Raw genomic sequence first — 21,629 nt, 5'->3', positions numbered from 1 at the left:
CATTAATTACTCGCCAAATTTAATTTGTAAAATCCGAAACCATTAAAGTTAATTTTAAAGCAGATCAAATTAATGAAATGGGACAAGTTATGAAAATATCCCTAAAGATAATAAATAGCCTAATTATCATTTTAAAAATAAAATTTTTATTTTATTTGAAAAATATATCCATAATTGTAGGTTATTTTTTTGACGTTTCACAATAATCATGTTTTGACTCTTTGATAATGATTCATTAATTGGTGTGAAACCCCCTCATGATCTAATAGACTAATATCATGAGATGAGTTTTGACCGTAATTTGCAAAGGAGCCTACTTATTTCCATGATTTTTTTTTCAATTATTCGTTCAATTCCTATAATTACACAATTTACATTTTATATCTAATATATATATATTCTTTAGGCTAGTTAAATTACACAACAACCTATCTTAGTTTGGTGACAAGTGTCTTTTAATCCTATGTTTAATTATAAATTTTATCACTTAATTTTTATTATTTTATAAATTTTACCATCCAAATTTTTAATTTTGTGTATTTTACTATTGCTTATGAACTTTTTTTTACAAAACTAGGTGATTTTGTAAAATTATATATCAAACTAGGTTATTTTAAAAATTATTTGTCAAAGATAGATATTTTTAACTTTTAACATCGATTGTAATTATAATAGTTGTAGAAAATAGATTTTTTTTTACATTAGTTATAATGACTATCGATGTATAAAAATTTCCAATGCATAAAAATCTAAAAAATAACTTTTTATATCGTTTTGTTATCAACGCAATGGTAAAACATCACAAACGAAAATTTAAATGATAAAATTTGTGAAATGCTGAATGTTAGATGATAAAATTTGTGGGAAAAGAAATTTCAATCATAAAAGTCCAAAAATTATAAAAGTTAGATGTTAAAATTCACATAAATAAAATTTAAATGATAAAATTTATAAAATTAAAAATTTAATGATAAAATTTACCATTAATGCTTAATTTATAAAGTACATCCATTTTAATCATTGCACATACCATTTGAAAGGAAAAATTTATTTTATGATTTGGCCCATAAGATGTGTTCCAAAATCTCAATAGAGGATGCAAAAAATGTATACAATAGGTATCCCCAAGAAAGCCTCCCAAAAGCTTCCCTTCTCTGGGAAACATTATAACAAGAAAAACACTAATATTGTTGATACAACAGTTAAACTTGAAGCAGAAATATATCAGCAGCTACAAAAACAACTATACAAAAAAAAATACACAACAATAACTTGTATATTTTAATCAATAGAATCACATTTCCGATTTCCGTTATGTATTGGATTTGCACCTCCTAAAGGGCTAAAACAATGTGAATCAACGTGAATCTTTCACGCAACTCAAAAATCTGTAACTTAACCCCGATGTCCTTCAAAAAATTCTAAGATTTCACAAATTCTCAATCAAACATTGGAACAATCAAGTTGTTTTAGCATAAAAAACAACTTTGCTTTTTTTTTTATAAAAAAAAAATGGGGAAAGAAAGCGATCTTATTTATCTGCAAAAGGCAAGTAGGCAACCACCTCATTAATCGTTAAGGTAACTACCTCATCAATCACCCTCAGAAACATAAACCATAAAGGTTGGGAGCAAATAAAATTTCCCAATGAGGAAACCTATATCAGCAAAACACAAGAGATACAAAATTAATTCTATACTTTCATTGCTTCAGTTCCTGAGTAGTATTTAATTATACATATAAGGCATGCGGTGCCACATTTGACACGAAATTAAGGGACCGCAACGTAAGAGGAGCAATTTTATTCCTTATTTTCTCTAATGTTAAACTATATGATCTTGGAAACTTTGAACTATATAATTTATTAACCAAGCTGTGGTAATGGCCATTGTATAGGTCAGAGAATCATATCTTTCAAATTTTCAATTTTTAATATGGAAAACTTCCTGTCATATGGATATGGTCAAGGGTCCTTTTAAGCCCATACTTGACCATTGCTTGGTTACCCAATCTGAATCCATCTCCATAAGCTGAGGAGGTATCTGACTCAATCTGGTGTTTAAAAAAATCACCAAGTTTCTTCTCAAAGTCGGACCGTTTACCCTTCTTTGTTGAGACAGAAGAGGAGGAAGGTGATGACGAAGACAAAGATGATGTTGAGGATGATGCACCATCATTCCCAAATCCAGAATAGAGCTCTGATTCTAACCACATATGAGCCAAAACTTGGCAGATTCCTTCTTCAACTTCTGGACTGAGGTTAGGATAACCTGTCAAAAACCCAGAAATTTTGTCCAACTTGGCACCATGAAACAAATATATAAACTTTTCTGGATCATGTTAATGGCTGAATACCTTTAAGCCTAAGCCATGCATGCATCATCTCATGAGCTAGGATTGATCCTGTTAACAACCTATAAACATAAAAAAAAATTGAATTATATATGAGGAATGTCATATGCAAGCACTGTAGATTATGAAAGTAGATTGTACAAGAAGGATACCTAGGAAGGCCATACAAAACAAGAATGGCTGTCACTTCACAACAACGGATCAGCCTATAAGGTTCAGTTATCATGTCTATGGCTCGGTAGCCTGCTGCAATCCTTGGCCTCCTTGAAATCTAGTATTACATGAAATATATAAAAGTAATAAAATCACTATTTGATACACAGATCTTCTATAGCAGAATTAGATGTGAAGATTCAATTTGCAAGTGAGAAATCCCTACAGTGGTGACAGTTTGCTCTTCTGACAAGCATAGTCCTCTAGTTTCGGGTAAGTGGTGATGACCCTACATTCAATAGTGAGAAATAAAAGAACATTTCGACAGGACACTAGAAAGAATAGAAATAACAGCATTCCATGAATGAAATGGGAAGTTAAACACATTAACACTTACATTCTTTTCTCCCTCCATAGCCTCATTCAGCGCTTGTCTCTCAACCAAGAGCATAGGAATTTGTTGCTCCAATTTCATATTTAAACCTTCATAAAATTCTTGTATTTCAAGGTAAAGAGGTTGGCATTCATGAGTATCCATAATTGATGAGTCTAGACACTCTAAACATAGCTTTCGACCATCATCAAGCAAAAGATATTTTGTATCCCTTGGCTGCATTGATTGAAAAGGCAAGAAAACGGGACAGGGAATGGGGGGAGGAGAGGAAGGATCCAACAGTTAGCTTCTAATTGATAATAATAGGATGAAAAGATTTGGGAGTCAATATAACTAACCTCCATTCTTTCGCAACTACAACAACGAGAAGTGCCATCAAGCTCATGTGATGGGCAGTATTTTTGTAGCCAGAAAGGATGAGCTCTATACTCAATGAGGCCAGATGAATTAGTTGGGATCTACAAGGAAAGAACCAATAATTCTAGTTTACTGAACAATATATCTTACTGCCATTTTTTTTTAAAAAAAAAACGCAAACTTAAGGTCTGTTCATGAAGAGCGAATACTTCAATTTTTTTCACGTATCCGATACCAATACTATTGGATACTTCACCAATACGTATCGATGAAGTATCCAAGTCTTTAAAAAAATTATGAAATCCCAAGAGGGATAGCCACATTGGGGTTTATGCACATTACACAGCATAGGCACTCCCACTATTGCATCCTACACCTCACTGCATTCCGGAAATCCCATTCCGGAATGTAAATTTGCATTCCGGAATGGGCTTTCCAGAATGTAATGGGAGGTGCAGGATACAATAGCTCAAATCCTAACATTACATTCAAAATATTAAGATTTGAGTCTATGCATGTATAAACCCCAAGAGGTATAACCACATTGGGCTGGGCCCAAACAGACTGTCTGGCCCAAAATATAAAAATAAACAAATATTAGCTTCATGAAGAGCTCCCATGATGTTATTTCAGTAAGATCAATAGCCCATGATTTGTTATAAAGATTAAACAACTGCTGAGTTCAGCAGAACTTTCTCAAGTATAGTTTGGAATTCTGATCTATCTGAGAAGCAAGAACAACTCAATATCAACAGTCTTCCTTGTATATGCATCTTGTAAAGCTTCTAAAGCACATCAAAATTGATAGAAACCTTTGAAAGAAAACAAGCACACAGTATTGACTAAGAGTATGTTTGGTTGTGTGGAAGAGAAAAGAATTGAGAAGAAATATTTGAATTAAAGTAGAGAAAAAAAAAATGGTGTAGGACCCACACTATTTTTTGAAAATTTGCTGTTGAATAGTACTTCCTTCCCCACAACCAAACCAAGGCTAATAGACAACTGTGAGTGAAAAACAACTGGTGAAGATACTTACAAAGTTCTTGCAAACATCACATCTTGGGTGATGCTTCTCCCTATAGCATGATTTATGGTAAGGGCGATTGCTAGACATGGAAAACTGTAAAGGGACGAATTAAGCATAATCATATTGAGATTGACAAACAAGAGAAATAAATTGAAGACCTTCATTTATGAAGCTAAGAATAATTTTCAACTTTTTCTTTCACCAAAAAAACAAGGTTTCAACTTATTGTAATTAAATTCAGCTTTGCGAAACAAGCAGCAAAAGAAAACAAGACTCTAGTCTCTAACCTCATAATCAGTGATTGGAAGATGGCATGCATGGCAGCAGAAGCATTCTGGATGCCAGACACCTCCCATGCAACTTAAAAATCTTCCTTGGCCAATCTCAGTCTTGCATCCAGCACAGATTCTGCAGGCAGATTTTACAGAAAAAAGGTTAAATCTTTGTTTCTAATAATTAATAAAGATTCATGAAACCTTGAAAAATAAATTTCAAAGATGTCGATTATATGGGTCCACAATATTGCAACAGAGGAGAGTATTTCAATTTTATTTATTAGATGATCATGAAATCACTCCAAGCTATTCTACAGGAAGTGCTCAGGATCACCATAAATAAGACTTAAGTAATCAAATTATGAAATGTTCATTTTAATAACTACTATTTTTTAAAATTTTCATCTAATTGAAAGGTACTTAAGAACACTAAGGAAAACCAACGCACACCAAGGTGTCATGCATAAAATCCCAATACAGCATTTATCCCAGTTCAATGATTCAGACTAGAATCTCATAAAATAAGATTGATTAGCTTGTATGAAGTCCAGATCAGTTAGTTGTATGGCCTATCACTCAAATCAGCAATACTTAAATTGAAGTTTCAAAACATATTCAGTTTGGAAATTTTTTGTTTTTCTTATTTTTGGCACAATTACATTATTGGTCTGTTCATTTAGAACTAGTGTACTTCAACAATTTCCAAAAACAGTATAAGGACTTGCTATATAGATAAAAGATGTGATCATACCAACAATTACCTGTATCCAGGGGGGAAAAGGTGAGGAAAAGATAGAATTGAAGAACCATTGTCATATTGAGGAGGAGAACCAATTTTCAAGCTTTCTTGAATTGCCCTAGCAAGTTGCTCGTCTTCCTCAAGTTGAGCTTTAGCAAGACGTTCATCCTCTTGTTGAATTTTAGCAAGACATTCATCTTCTTGTTGAATTTTAGCAAGACGTTCTTCTTCTTCTTGTTGAATTTTAGCAAGATGCTCATCTTCTTGTTGAATTTTAGCAAGACGTTCTTCTTCTTCTTGCTGAATTTTAGCAAGACGTTCATCTTCATCTAGATGAACTTTAACAAGATGTTCATCCTCCTCATCATCATCAATTTTACAAAGTTCCTCATCTTCAGATTGAGAGTCATAATGTAGGGTATTATGAGACAAAAAACATGAGACCTTTTGGTTATGCTTTGGTGTGGAAATAATTAATTGATTAACACATGCACTTTCTGAACACATAAACCAAATGAAACTTCAGATTTTCTTCAATGTACTCTTTTTTGTATTTTTTGAAAAATTTCTTCAATGGACTCTTAACTAAGAAATATACTTTAAGCACTTTGAGTTGCAACTTAAGTGAAACACCAGAATCAGAATATCCCCATAATTCTTATATGCATGTTAAATTTATATTTTAAAGTAATCTAGAAGCTAATTGTAGTAATTTAAAAATTTATTTCTTAGTTCCATTCTGATTCAGATGTAAATGAAAGACTCAACTGATAGCATCATAGCCTTTCATCAACAAAGCATGACCTTTTTTTGGGGTGTTCACAAAGCATAATCTACTTAAACAAGAATGAAGAAGACACTGAAATAGGCATAGAAAGACAGGAAATAATACAAGAGGTAAGTAAGAGCTTGTACTAAATCATCGAGCATTTTGGTTAGATTCAGATCTTGGAGTTTAGGTACCTCATATGCAGTATGCAGAATCATAACAGCATTAAATTTGAGCCAAACTAACCAGGAAATGAACTTTAACTACCAAGGTGCAAAAGCATAAATCTTACCAACAACTTTTTTCCCTTTATGATCCTCCTCTGACAGAGAAAGTGCAATTGCACGGTCAATGTCTTCTTTCTCAATATCAGTCAAATCATCCTGCATTCAGTTTGTAACTATTACAAATGCAGATTATCTGCTTATGTCTCAGAGGAAGTAGTACTTTGTTAGCTTCATGCTAATCTCAAAGCTAAATTCAGATAAAAGGCTAGCTCAATGACGTAGTTGTGACTTGTGGCAATGCTTTTAATTCTTACTAGAAAAGGAAAAACTTTGTTTACCATTGAACTATGATGATTATCCCAAATTCTGTCCTCTCCATATTTGCCATGGTATTGTCCTCGTAAAATTTTATGATCAGAGCCCTTAAGCAACTTGGTAAACCAACCCATTTCATGCAAAATTATTCACATTCAGGTTGGCAATCCTTTGTCTGAAAATATGCCCCAGGAGTAAGTAAGGAAATATATTCCATAATTTACATAGAAGGAAAATCGACCAACTAATAAGAACTCATTAAAAAACAAAGGTTATGCATTGAATCCAAACTTCAAAAAATGCAGCATGATCATCCACCTAGAAGCTTTTAACCCGTATCAAAAACTACAATATATAATACACATACTTTTACTGGAAAAAATATGCTATGACACAAGGAAAATGCTCAAAATAGCAATGACAGAAACAAGAATGCAACTGGAGACTGGGATTACATATATAAATAGGAAGTGTATCAACTGTAAGATGAGAGCCAGAGAAAAGCAAATCTCAATAATGGATAATTAAGATTAAAAATAATCAAAACAATATTGATTGTTCATGTATGGTTGTAGTAGTGAATCTCAACCGTATAATTGAAATGGATGATTAAAATTAAAACTAATTAAAATAATCTTCACCATCTGTATATGATTGTATGACTATTGACTAAGATTTATTCGTCTCACCTCACCTCTCACGCTCTCACGCTCTCATTAAATATGTCCAACATTTGTGTATTTGTGTGTAGAGAGGTGCTGCAGGAAAAGGAAAAGTTTTTGAGACTGACTGAAAGATTCCATGCAACTGATATGGCTTATCAGAAACTGAAAAACTTGCAATATGTGTAAGCTCAATAGGAAAATCTGTTAATGAAGAGAATATAACAACACAAAAGATGACAAGCAGTTTTCATTCGTGTAAAATCTCAACGATAAGATGTGATTAAAGCATCAAATCTCAAACTAAGCAAAAACATCGAATTTCTAGCTGTTAGCTCAAATCTCTTCACTTCCGCGGTACCCAATAAGACTGTTGATAAATAATTCACCCATGTTAAATTGCTTCAGGAAAAAAAAAAGATATAAAAAAAATGAAACACCTTTCATCAAACCCACCACACACACAACACATATCGATTAAAGTAGCGAAAGGAAGAAAGAAAAACGAAAAATGGTGAGTTGGAAGAATGAAGTGAGAACTGACCAGGAATAGATTAAGAATCTGCGGAGACAAAGGAATCTGAAGAATCGGAATTAAATAAGTCATAAAAAAAACGATCATAAAGGGATGAGAGAAAAGTAATGGATATACCAAAGAAATAGCTATTGAAACCAAAAGAAAAAAAAAAAAAAAAAAAAGGAAAGAGAAGAGGGGTACTTTAGATTCTACGCAAAAAAGGATAAGAAAAAAAAAAGGTAAAAATAGGAACAGTGGAATCTTTTTAAGGTAATATTGTAATTATTAGCGTTCCTTACATTAAAAGACGGGTTGGGGTTGAAATTAGAGAGAATTGGAGAGGAGAAGCAGCTGAATTTCAATGTCTTCTTCAGCATGTGGGTCCTCTTCCAGGGGTAGAGAGAAGTGGAACACTGAGGTTAAGAAGACGCGAAAAAAGGATAGGAAAGTTCAACTGTATTAGTGAAATATATTTTATTTTCTTTTTTACTCATTATAATACAAAATGATACACAAAAATTTATTTTATTATAAGCCATTTAAATAATGATACAATTATTTATTTCAAGTTTCCTGGTATCAATTTTATAAGATCGGTTAAATTATACTTTGTTTTTCATTAATTTCATGCTTTCTTAATTTATTCTATTTTTTTTTTGTCTGTCACTTAACTTCTTTAACCTTTTAACTTTGAAGCGCATGAATCTGATGTGGGATTGATAGGATTGTTCCAATAGAGAATATTGGTGGTCTGGAAAAATAAAAAGTTGAAAATTACTTATTTGTGTCATTTAACTTCCTCTATTATAAATGGAAGTGAAATTGTTAAGGTTTTTGTGTAACTTAATTCCTTGACTGACTTTAAACGAAACTGAAATTGCGTTGAATTGTAATGTGTTTTGTAAAAAGTTGTCTTGACTGGGGGAATTTATCTAGGCTATGTGTACGATAAATTTATTCCTCAATAATGTGTAAAGTTGAGTTTCTTTTTCAGAAAATAGTTGGTTTTGTAATTTTGGAGGAATAAAAAATAAAAAGTAAAGATGAAATAATTTGAAGTTGCTGCTTCTTTTTTTGTTTTTAGGAATAACAATGTGAAGCTGTTTATTCCTAGTTGTTGTGCATGTCCATCTTACGTGAGAGATCATTCAAACTTATATCTATTGAGGGGGGAAAACGTGTTAGTAAGGTTTAAAAACAAATCATGTCACGTTATGCGGGTAAATATAATCTCTAAGAGCAAGTTGACGTGTCCCATAGCTAACCACATGCTCACTTTCTTTTTTTGTTGATTTCAATTTTCACATGCTGGCTTTTGAATTAGGTTAGATTGTTTTATGCAGAAATTAAACCACGTAAAGCCATTTCTCATAATGGTATGGCCTATGATGATTATGAAACTTTTTAGGAACCAGTATATTATAGTCAAGAAAAAATAGCGCCAAATACATTTAATATTTGAATTTATAAACGTTTGTTTGATTCTCACCTTTACACCGTTAGATGAAATAAACCGATCAAGCTCAATTGATTAGCTGTTTTTTATTTTTATAAATAAATAAATAAAAATGGATTAAGTAAATGGAATTTCTTGGGTCATTCCTCACGTAACTTTTTTCAAGCGGTCAAAAAAATGATTTTATCAAGAATACCAAGAATTCTTCACCTATATTGTGTAGAAATTTAACTTAAAAATCTTATTTTAAAATGTTGTATATGTACAAATAAATAATTAGTCAATCTCCTTAAATAAGATTTAAGGTTTGGATCTTGTAGATGGAAAAAACGTGATTAGAAAAAAAAGTTTTATTAAAAATGATCAGTAAAGTTTGTTGACAGAGATTAGTTATCGAGAAAGTCAATAAATAATATGTGTCAATAATATAATTAAAAAAATGATTGAGAAAACTAACATTGCGATTATAAATTATTTATTGATATCAACTTCACGAAATGCAAGTAACACAAATAAGTTATTTATTTTCAAACAACTAACATTTTTTGAGTAATTTCAAATCATTTTTCAATATATATTAATAAGAAAATATTTAAAAATAATATTTGAGAAAACTACGACAAAATATGAAATGCCTGATGTACGAAAAGTTATGTGAGGGCATTGACAGAGAGAAGGGTTCAGAGAAAGAAAACAAATCAATCCAAAAACTATGTACTAGTCAAATTTAACATATAAAAATTATTAGTAATTTAAAATGACATATTTTTATATAATAATTAAATTCTATATACAAAATTTCTTACTTAAATTTAATCTTTACATGATAACACTTTAAAATGACACTCATTTCACAATGGAGTAAGTGATAAGTTAAAAATATATTGCATAAAATATAAGAACAATACACAAATTTCTTACTCTCCTCCTAATTTATAAAGAAATTTTTTAAAAAATGTATTCAAAACTTACTTTATCTAACAAATAAAGATAAATATTTTAAGGAATTTGTAGATGCGTAATTTTTTTTTTCAGAATGTATTAAATACTAGAGTGCATTTAGTTTATTACTAGAGTACCATGTATTAAAAAATTATAAGCATGCAAAAATTTAGTTCATTAATAGAGTGCATTTTTATTTAATACATTCTAGGAATAAAATTCCAAGACATGTGCATATTCTTAAAAATACCTTCTAACAAATAATTTATAGAATGACAAATTAAATCCACTTTCATTCACTAAAAAATGTGAAAGGGGAGAGTGAGTGGCACCAAAGAGGTTATTCGAAGGGTTTGAATTTGTGTATATGATTTAACTAACTAAATTAGATCTTCTGGGATAAGAGAAACATGTTTCAGAAATATATATATAAAAAAAACTCACACACGTTCAATCAAATAAATTAGATTTCTTGGATTGAGAGAAAGATGTTTTAGAAATATTTAAAAAAAACAAAAAAAAAATTAAATATAATTTACTCTCCCTATTTTATTTAATTTATAATTTTAATCATTTCATTTAAAAATAATAACATTTGGTCTTCCTTTTTAAAAAATATTAATTTTTGTTTAATCCTTAATTCTAACTACATTTTATTTTGGTTCAATTGAATTTTAGACATGACATTAATTTAAAATATCATAAAAACAATTTAATTAATTAAAATATAAGAAATAAATGTTAGCAAAATTGATAATTGTACTACAGTTGTGAAATTTCTAAAATTGGAAAAAAAATGTGTACGTTTTAAAATAAACCAAAAATTACAATTTTAACAAAATAAGAGAAAAAAAGTTATATTTAAGCCCAAGAAAAATTAAGTGGGGTGTACGAGACAGAAATAGAACATACTAGGATAAAACTTCTTGTACTCTTACTATGTTTCCTGCACTTCCAACTGTATTATAAAAAATGCATCCCGAAAGACAGTTTTATATCTTAGAATGGATTTTTCACAATACATGGAAAAGTGCAATAAACAGTAGTGAAAGTACATGAAACAACAATCAACTTACTATACATCCACTAGATTGCCCAAAAATATTGCCAATGGCCCAATGTATCTTAAGAGTATAAAATTGGGCTATTGTATCCTGCACTACAACTATTACACCCAGCATCTAACATAAATTTGCACTTCGGAATGAGTTTTCAGGATATGATGAAAAGTGCAGGATGTAATAATACGAGTGCAGAAAATAAATGCCATAAAATTGTAAGTGTTTATAGCCCAAAATACTACATACATGACTATTCTAAGCACTGGGCTGCGTAGCCCATTTCGTATTTGGATTAGTCATAGTCCTCCCAAACCCAAGAAAAGTTAAGGTCTAAAACTCACTCAATAATGGTCCTGGTTTCCCAACAACCACGTGAATGAGCTGCTTACCCGAATACATTATATCTTCTGACATTTTTTTTGTTATTTTTCAATTATCTTTAAAAGTTTTATTTTTGTGGGTACGAGGGTATGACAAGATTTTTTTTCCTTCCCCATTTCCTAAATAAATAGTAAATTTTTAATATTACTTATCTTATTTCTTTATTTTCTATTATTTTTTTGTCCTTTGCTTTAAATCATCACGTGGAAGTGGAAGTGAATCTAATAAGTTTAGTAATATATTATTTAATTCATCCAATAAGAGAAATATATTCCCACTTAAACTTTGTGTTTCTAAAATATAAAATACATAAATATGTTTTTAATCTTATAAACTAACCGCGTTTTATTTTACTACTTATAAAAAAATATTTATTTTTTATTCTTCTAAAATTTGAGATTATAATTTTTGGTCCTTATAAAATAAGTAAAAAAATTTGGGTTTATGTAAAATTATATTTTTCTGTGATTTTAATCTTTTCAAAATCTAAAATCTCTAATTTTAGTCCATAATGTTCGCTTTAAAGTATAAAAATAATATTTATTTTAGCGATTTAAAAGAAAAAAAATTAGAAGTGTCACATGATAGCATGATATTACATACACAAGTGGTTATTTGACTATTCATTGAACACATAAAGTAGTTAATAAGTATCGCATGGGATAAAAAAAATTATTTAAGTCTTTTGAGGTTTGAATACCAAACAAATAATTTTATATGGGTGAAAAATAAAAATTCACTCATTTTAAAATAATTAAAAAAAAGTTAAGCCTGCTTAAAAAACATATTTAAGTCAATCCAAAATTACATATTGGTAAAAATAAATACTTCTTTAACAGCCGTTTAAAGTTAACAATATAACGCATCAAATCTAATGACAAAAAAAAGAGATTCAAAATTTATAATATTTGTTATATTATAAATATGAGAACATTAAAAAAATCATTTAATTAAATATATAATATTTTATAAAAAAATATAAACTATTTGTTTAACTTTACTATTTGATAAAATAAGTTTTATATAAATTTTATAACTACATAAAATTTTTCTTTTCAATACACTAAGAAATATTAATCTTAAAAATAAAATAAATACAATAACTTATTTTTTTTTTTTACAAATATGAAAATATCGAACATCTTAAAATTAAAAAAAAAAACTTAGTAAACTAAAAATGCCATGCGTTATTTTACAAAAAAAAAAAAAAACTTTATATGTATACATGCTATAGCTAGCTATAAGATTTGTTCGTATAAATTGTTAAATTCGTGTTAGCAAAATCAGATTGTCACACATATAACAATTAATATATATATATATATATATATATATATATATATATATATATATATATATATATATATATATATATATATGACTGCTAAACACGTTGATTCAAGCAAACTCCCCTTTCTGGTGGCCTCGTGAAAAAAGAAGTACCATATATAGGATGCAATCTCATCATATTAGATATAAAAAATAAAAATAAAAACGATTTTTCATTAAGAGTGGGAATGGGTACATTATTTGTTGGACCAATATAAATATAAAATGTAAAACGCTATTATTGTAACTCGGGGAGCAAATAAAAAATAGAATAAAAGAAATAGATATTTATCCGTGTATTATTTAAAATATGTGTATACAATATAGAAATACTATGTAATAATATTTAATGTAAGCTTAATGGTATTGACTTTTAAGAATATAATAATAAATTTAAATTATAAAAATCAAATTAATAATTCAAATTAAAGAGCCCTAATTAATAATCTAATAAAACTTTAGAGATTACGTATTAATTTGACTTTAAAGATATTAACAAAGTTGTCATTATTTTCTGATTTTCTAGTATAGTACGTTTCGACCTCTCTACGGATTTCAACTTTTTCCACCAATGGGGAGTGGAAACAATTTTCTCTTATGAAGAAACTAGGGTTTTGTGCTGTGAGAGAGCGACGAGTCTTAATTTTAAAGCAAAATGTATGCTAGGTTTTGGTTGCTTAACATCATAGAGTATTTGGAGTACCTCATTTGAGGAAATGGTTGGTTAGGCCTTTACATCAGTAGGTAAGCTTAGCAAGATTTAAATAATTATTTGAACTATTATTTAAAGAGATAATTAATTGTATAATTAAATAAAATAAAGGCCACGCACGATTTAATAAGCAATATATAGTGGATACTATATATGATTCTCTCTCCCTATATATATTCTAAATACTTAAATTTTAATAACTTAATCTTTAACCTAACTTACCAATAATACTAAAAAAATGTTAGAAATTATCTACTGCAGTAATAACTCCTAATATGGCTAGTAAGAATAGAACTAAATTTTACCAGATCGAATTATTATATCAATGAACTCTTGGCTATGATTAAATGATTTGCATAAGTATTGTGTTTCTGTGGGTTGGGGAGGGGTGTTGAAAATTGCCTATTTTTAACAGTTTGATATAACATTGGGTCAAAATCAATATTAAATATAACTGAAGTTAAAAGTGTATTTTATAGTAATGATGATATTCTTTTTAAATTTTGTTCTGCAGCTTAAGGAAAAACATGTGAAAAAATATTTTGTTTGAATATTTTATTCTAAACATTGGTACAGAACAATATTAAATAAATATGTAAATTGCATTTTAAATTTAAAATGAATAATATTTTTTTAAAAAATTGAAATGGATAGAAAGTTAAAAGAAAAAAAAGTATATATATATAAATATGAATAAAGATAAAAACGACAAAATTAGATATGGTTAAGAGATTTTTTTTGGCTAGTTACCTAGGATACAAGAAAAAAAACTGTTAGAGAATATCTCTCATTGAAAGAGTAGAGAGTATGATAGTTTTAGTCTCTAAATTAATTGTAAAAAGAGTATATGAGTAGATAATCCTTGTTGCAAATGCGATGAGAATAATTTTGCGCCAAACTCCTCCCTAGCTTAAAATTAACCAGCTGCTTCGGGGAGTTCAAGACACATGAACTAAAACGTAGTTGTGATTGCAGATCCGAGGACACGCTGGTTGGTCCCGTAAAGTCGCCATCTACACTTACAATTTGCTATGACATAACAGCGATATACAACATCTTTTTTTCCAACAAATAATGACACATCTTGGTGATGAGCATGCAAAGAGAGAGGATAGTACAATTCGTTTAAACTAGACATGCACTAGACATATATGGACTCGGAAATCAGAATCCTTCTATATATGAAGTTTATCGTTTATGCACAGGATTAAGAAAGGCAGAAGAAGAGTATATATTGACAGGTAAAGGTATTTAATAAAATAAGATATGTTGCGTGTGTATATATATATATATATATCACAATTGGCTTAATCTCATGTCACTTTACCTGAGGTTTGATATGGTATTCATGAAATACCTGCACTTGCTATACATTGCATTAAATAGCACATATACTACTATTTACGAGTATGAATGTACGTACAAAAGAATCTTAGTAATGAGTCATAGTTAAGTTGTTCTATGTTTATAATATTTAGTCAACACGTGACTTGAAAACAAGCCAAAGAGCCATTAAGAATCTTTAATTAAACTTTTCGGAGCAGCTAAAGTGTAAACTTCCCTTCTTATAAAGTATACTAAATATAAGCCAAAATATAAGATTGACTCAATATTTAAAAAAATGTGATACCATCAATAAAATTAATATTTATATAAATGTAGCCGATAGCATCAACATCGCAAAAGAAAATCCGAATAGGTACATTACATTCCAGCCCATCGCAATAAAGCTAGGAATAGTGGCCCGACAGGTACCACACTATAGCTATATATATATATAGGTCTAACGTACACTTAAACCTCAAACAACTTCACCACTGTCTTTTTTGGTTAAATGCATGCACCCCCTCAATGTTAATAATATTGCTCCTGGATATTTGAGATTCCGTTGCTGCACCCATGCATGACCAGAGTCCACAACACTCCTTGTTGGTGGTATATATATTGATTAGTACGGTAGTGAAAAGTGAAAACATGGATATATAGATAAGCAGCCGCTAAACTGTAAATTATTCCAACACATTGAAGGACAAATGCGTGGCATCTCTTGTTAAACAACAAGAGAAAGGTGGAACGTGCGTGTATATATCAAAGACACCGCAGCTACTCTTTGCTTTCAATATATTAAATACTACTCCCTTTTTTTTATTATTTATAAAATAAATTTTTTGTTTCTATTTATAAATTTAAAGCAAACATTCATAATTGACATTTTTAAATTATTTCATTTGTTTATCCTATCTTTTAAGATGATAGCGCATAGATTAAGAATAATAATATAATTAATCTCTCCATTTTTTTTAAAATTGTTTGTAGTTTCTTAGTCTTCTATTTCTATTATGACGTATTATACACTATTGTTTTCCCTGCACTTTTATAAGGATATGACTGAGGAAATAATAATTAATGTATTTTAAAATTTTAAAATAAAATAAATTTCTTCAAAAGTGAAAAAATATACAAAACTAATAATTTCTTCTTATTTATATTTTCTTGACAGAATTTCTTATCTATACTTAATTTTTAAATATTTTATACTTATTATAGATAAAATAAAAATAATTATAAGGGTCATATTAGGATATTAAAAAAAATGTAATACAATGAAGAGTGTGAATTCTATTAAATTGTTTCAAAATAAAAAAAATAAAAAAGATAGAGTAATTAATTTTTTCAAAATAAACAAATAAAATTCTTTTATATATATATATATATCCTCTACGCACATGCACGTACATAGATGATGAGTGTTTTTCTTTGAAGCTGATGGCGACTGGCGAGGGGAATTATTTGAGACTTGTGCTCAATAATAAAAAAATGCACCTACTAATAATAAATTAACCATTAATTAACTATTTTTAATTAAAGTTTCGCATTAGACAGCCATTAAATAATTAATAAGTAGAAAGTTTTATGAAATGAAAATCACGATATTTAATATATTAATAATATTTTTGTTGTGTTATCCATTGTACTCACCTAGCTTTAAACATTTATATGATTAGAAATACTTAGCTTACGAAAAATTATTAATAATACCTATGTTTTTTATAGGGTAATACTAAATGATATATTACTAATAAAAAATACTTCAATGTGGGAGACAATGATTAATAAAATTGTTTCATATATAGTGAAAGAGAGATTTTTTTTCATTCCTAATATAATTGGCTTGAATAAAATGATCTCCCATGAAAAATACTTGTAATCTTGTAGAAAAAAAATATTTTAAATTAGTGGACTGATTAACAATGTCACATTAGTCATTCACATCAGTTATTCGATAATCAAATGATACATAAATATTTCCAAAACTCCTTCCGTTTCTTTCTATATGTTTTTTAAGGTTATTATGTAGAAATCAACAAATATAATATATTTTTTATTTTAATAAAATGATTGTGAAATTTTTCATTTTTATTTCTTTCTCTTTACATTTTACAATAAACACATAAATAAATTAATTAAAAATTACGAGACAAGTGAGAGTATAATTGATAGAATAATAACTAATGTAATTTTGAATTTTACAAGTGACAGATAAATAAGAATAAAAATTCTCAAAAACTCTGAGATAATTAAAAAGGAAAGGAAGTAGTATTGGTTAATTTAATTATCATTATCAGATAAGTTGGACGTGGGATTGGCGGTGTAAGAATATAAAATTGGAAAGATAGATCTTGCCAACAAATTAGCGACATGATCTTAACGTATTACGGCGGTACAACTGCACACGTATGCAAGGAATTAGGACCATTATATATATATATATATATATATATATATATTGGTTCAATTGTTAATTGTTGACAAATTATTGGTAGGGTCAGATGTAAAATGAAGGTACAGATTCTGACCGTTAACCTTTTGCAGCATTACCTGCTAATAAATCAAGAAACTGGCTTTGCAGTATTTGGAAATCATTAGCTGATTTTGTATTATTCTTTAACCAATGCATATAAACTTATCAAGGATCGATGTTCTTTGTTCTTAGTTTTTTCTTTCCCGAAAGAAGCAGAAGAAATAGAAGTACACGAAATGACGAAATGGTATACTGATTTAATTTATCAACAAAGCTAACTTTTACACTACACCCATAAAAATTAAGAATGAAGCACATGTTGGTGCTTTAAACGAATTTTCCTCGTTTCCATTCAAGTACATCTTTCTTCTTTCGATTGGCCTTAATTAAGGAGCAGTTGTAACTAACATCAAGGAAAATAAGCAACTAATTAAATAGAAAGTACTTAACAAGGTATTATGTTTCTGAAGGGAAATTGGAAGGGAAAACAATAAAATGAAATGAAAACGTAAAGCAATATATTGAATTATTGATGAGTATAACAACTGTGAACTAGTAGCAATAATTAAGAACCAATAATTTGTCAACAATTAACAATTGAAGTTGATGATGAACATGTGGGCTCTAGACCGGTTAGTCAATGGGGGTAATATAAAATTATACAGTAGTATAAAAGAAAAATGTGGGCTTAGAATTAAAAGATCTACCTCACTTCATTACCCATTTAATTGACAAAGATGTAAATATATCATGGGAAGGTGCCATCAAACTTCCCCAATAATTATCACATTACAGTAATATTGACGCGTGCACTGTGCACGATGCTCCTATATCTGTTGCTATCTCCGTCATCCATAAACAAAGCGATCAAACTAGTGCTGTGAAATTAAAGACAGCGCTATCAGAATGTGCTTGAAATTGAGCAAACATCCGCTTTTGGTCCCACGTACATATTTCCCATATCTAAGTATAGCTACACGAATATTTAAATAAGTGAGCATGGTAATGACAACGGCGCTGGGTGCATTGCATGATATTTGTATGTCAATTGATTGATACATTACTGGGTTATCTCTCCATCTAAAATATCATAATCATTTTTTTTTAAAATTAGGATATAAAAAAATGATCATTGGTGTTGGATGTTATACTTCAAAGTACGTCTCTTGGGGTGTTCAGCGTGTGGTACAGATAGAAAGTGTTGGGATGGTGAGGTTTTCTTGTTGTTTGAATAAAAATCACATAGTGACGCCAAAAAGGCAAATTAAGGGGTGAGCCAATGTTTTTGTGGTGTTTAGGCTTTAAAAGTTCAGCCACCTAATTAAAGCAAAGGGGGTGGCTATTGTTCCTTCTAACTTTCCCAAAGCAGTGCGGCACTTGCAACTCGGAACGTGAACTTTAAAAATGTTTATAGCATATAAAAGTAATCAAACTTGAAAAAGACGGAGAGAGGACAAAATAAATGTTTAACCAATACTAGCATGCATAAATTAAAGACACGTGCGTAGCCGACTTTGGCACGTGAGTGGAAGATATAAGGGATAATTAGGTTCTGGCAATGATGAACTGGTCCCGGCCAAAGCAAAGGGACCAAGCGTACGTGTAAGGGGAGTACGTGGGAATCACGTGACATCACAAAAGACTTGTTTAGAACTTGAGAAGAAGTTAAGCTGTCAATTGTTCTTCTGGTTTGCAGTTGGAGAAATATCAAATGCCAAGTGTTTCCTTTCCCTCCTCCCAATTGAGTGTTTGAGTAATGAGTAGTAAATTCGAGTTTAAGATTGCTCAACCTAGCTAGGCATAACTAGTTGTTAGTTAATTGCATTTCAAATATGACAATTCCCACTTTCTCTCCTTTCCGTATGTCAAGATCCTACTTATATTTCAAGGAAACAAACAAACGTCAATTACTATTGCCAATGGAAACAATATTTTCTCTACTTATGAAACTATGTTTGGTTAACGCTAACCATAAGCCAATGGATAGAGATTTTACGGTTCCTATGTGTTTATACTATATGTGTGTGGAAGAGAGATAGTAAGCTGATCAGCTATATTATAATTTGGTTCAAGTCTATACTTATATTTAAGGTTGTCTTTACACGTCAATGGCTCTAATTAATTGATATATAAATATACGTGTTTGTTAGAAATAATATTCAAATCGTGCAATTTTCTTCTTGCTTGTAATATCATTATATTAAATGATGGCTCATCTCTTGTAAATTTTCCACCATATTATTGTTTTTAATTAAGTCTTTAAAATCTTCTTGTGAACAAGAAGTCGTATTGGTGATGTGCGACAAGTTAGAATACAGAGAGCTCTGAGAGAGAAAATTAAGACCATAAACAATATAAACCCCGTGTTTGTAAAAACACTGGTAGTATAATTTTAATTTTTTAAAAAAAGACAAAATCTCTTTGCCTGGTTGATTGTAATAGTTGGAATCCTAGCTAAAAGGATTTTTAAGAGATAAATTATTGACTATACTTGTTTGTAGTGCCATATGTATCTCTTATTACAAATTGTTGAATTAATTAACATTTATATTTGGGTCTAATTAAGTTTTTCAAGACTTATAACTAAATTTATTTGAGTGTGGTTTAAAGTTTAAACAAACTTTTGAATAAAAACTCAAGAAAATAAAATAATAATAAATAAATGTAAACTGATTTTTTTTATCATAAATTAAAATTAGTTTATGTAATTCATTTTTTTTAAAATCCTCATGTAGCTTCTTTTTAAGCTGAAAAATACAAGTTGATTTTGATTTTTGAAAAAGTATCATTTATTATTATATTTTTTATTTTATAAATATTTAATCAAAAGTTTATCCAAATTAATTCTTATAAGTGTTGTGTTTCTACTTTCTATAACTTCAAATCTAATTCTTAGCCACACTATATATATATATATATAATATCTTAAAAGAAAATATTTTATATAAGAATAAGAGAATTAAATTTAAATTATATAATCATATATAAAAGATTGAGATTTAATATCAATTTATATGTTTTTTGAAGTGATCACTTCACATTAAATCTTAATCATTTATACAGTCTAGATTTAATTTTTTCAGTTTTATATAAAATACTTTCTTTTCATATAATATATCTTCTATATATATAAAAACATATATTATGAGAAAAAAATATGTTATATCAGTGAAAGAATTAAATTATACCCATGTATATACAGGTAGAATAGAAATCAAATTACACCAACTTATTTTTAACAAATACAACACCAAATCTGATTTCATTCTATTACCATCCATCCGACGCCTCTAATAAAATCATTAAATTCAAACACGTGCCTGTCATTAACACAACTTATGATTGAAATTCTCTATATTGCCCCTAAGAAGATCACTACTCACACAAATTCAAGTTGTATTTCCTTTGTTTTTTTTCTAAAAAATAAATAATTAAAAAACCCATCTTTTAACTCCATCCTTCAACTCAATCACCGAATACCCATGTACTGGATTAAAAGTCTAGTGATTTCAAGGTTTTGGGAACAATTGAAATCACAGGTTTCAATCACTAATTGCAGCGATGGGTATCTTTTGGGTATTTTATGATTTGAATAGATAGTGGAGGAATTCTATATAATTGCAGCGATGATTTCTTAAAAAAATAATTTCCACGAATTCTATATAATGGAGGAATTTCGTATCCTGCTTTGGTCTTTAATTACGTAGACCAGGAAAATTTGGGTTTTGTGCTGTTACATGATCTTCTAAGGGGCAATACAGATCATTTCAGTAATAAGTTACGAGTTAATGATAAGCACGTCACTGATCTTAGTGAGTTTATCAGATGATAATAGAATCAACGGCCAAGATTTGATGTAATTTTTTAAAATTTGATCCTATGAGGGAACAAATTATATCAATACAATTATTATATTATTTTATAAGTTAAAAACTTAATGTTTGCTTAAGATACATTATTAAATTAAAAGTTTGTTTCACATAAATTATATATAAAATTTTTATATTAATTCAAAATCAATAATGTAAAATAAAAATAATTTCATTATCTTTTTGTTATTCAATTTTCATAAAAATTGATACAAACAATTTTGATAATACATAAATATAATTCAGTAATAAAAATTATATTTTATATCAAATTATAAAAATAATGTAAT

At 28.9% G+C, this 21,629-nt stretch overlaps 1 protein-coding gene across 6 annotated transcripts; it reads right to left on the bottom strand.

The window, feature by feature from the left end:
* Window positions 1–1,680: 1,680 nt before the first annotated feature.
* LOC114377069 (protein DA1-related 1-like) lies at window positions 1,681–8,197 on the bottom strand. Of its 6 annotated transcripts, XM_028335455.1 has the most exons (14): window positions 8,087–8,197; window positions 7,815–7,850; window positions 7,298–7,366; window positions 6,632–6,783; window positions 6,359–6,449; window positions 5,320–5,710; window positions 4,571–4,691; window positions 4,293–4,376; window positions 3,238–3,357; window positions 2,903–3,115; window positions 2,732–2,794; window positions 2,505–2,623; window positions 2,356–2,414; window positions 1,681–2,270 (listed from the first exon to the last, which is right to left on the bottom strand). In XM_028335455.1, the coding sequence occupies exons 4-14, from the start codon at window positions 6,740–6,742 to the stop codon at window positions 1,930–1,932; spliced, it is 1,713 nt and encodes a 570-aa protein (XP_028191256.1). In that variant the 5' UTR covers window positions 6,743–6,783; window positions 7,298–7,366; window positions 7,815–7,850; window positions 8,087–8,197; the 3' UTR covers window positions 1,681–1,929. The 6 variants fall into 6 exon arrangements, with proteins under 6 accessions (XP_028191256.1, XP_028191258.1, XP_028191257.1 ...); XM_028335457.1 differs by lacking the exon at window positions 7,298–7,366; XM_028335456.1 differs by lacking the exon at window positions 8,087–8,197 and having other exon boundaries at window positions 7,303–7,366; window positions 7,815–8,030.
* Window positions 8,198–21,629: the final 13,432 nt, after the last annotated feature.

The sequence above is a fragment of the Glycine soja genome, chromosome 11 (genome assembly GCF_004193775.1).
Source record: "Glycine soja cultivar W05 chromosome 11, ASM419377v2, whole genome shotgun sequence".
Taxonomy (NCBI): Eukaryota; Viridiplantae; Streptophyta; class Magnoliopsida; order Fabales; family Fabaceae; genus Glycine; species Glycine soja.
The sequence above is the reverse complement of the archived record's forward strand: the minus strand, read 5'-3'. Positions and strand labels throughout refer to the sequence as shown.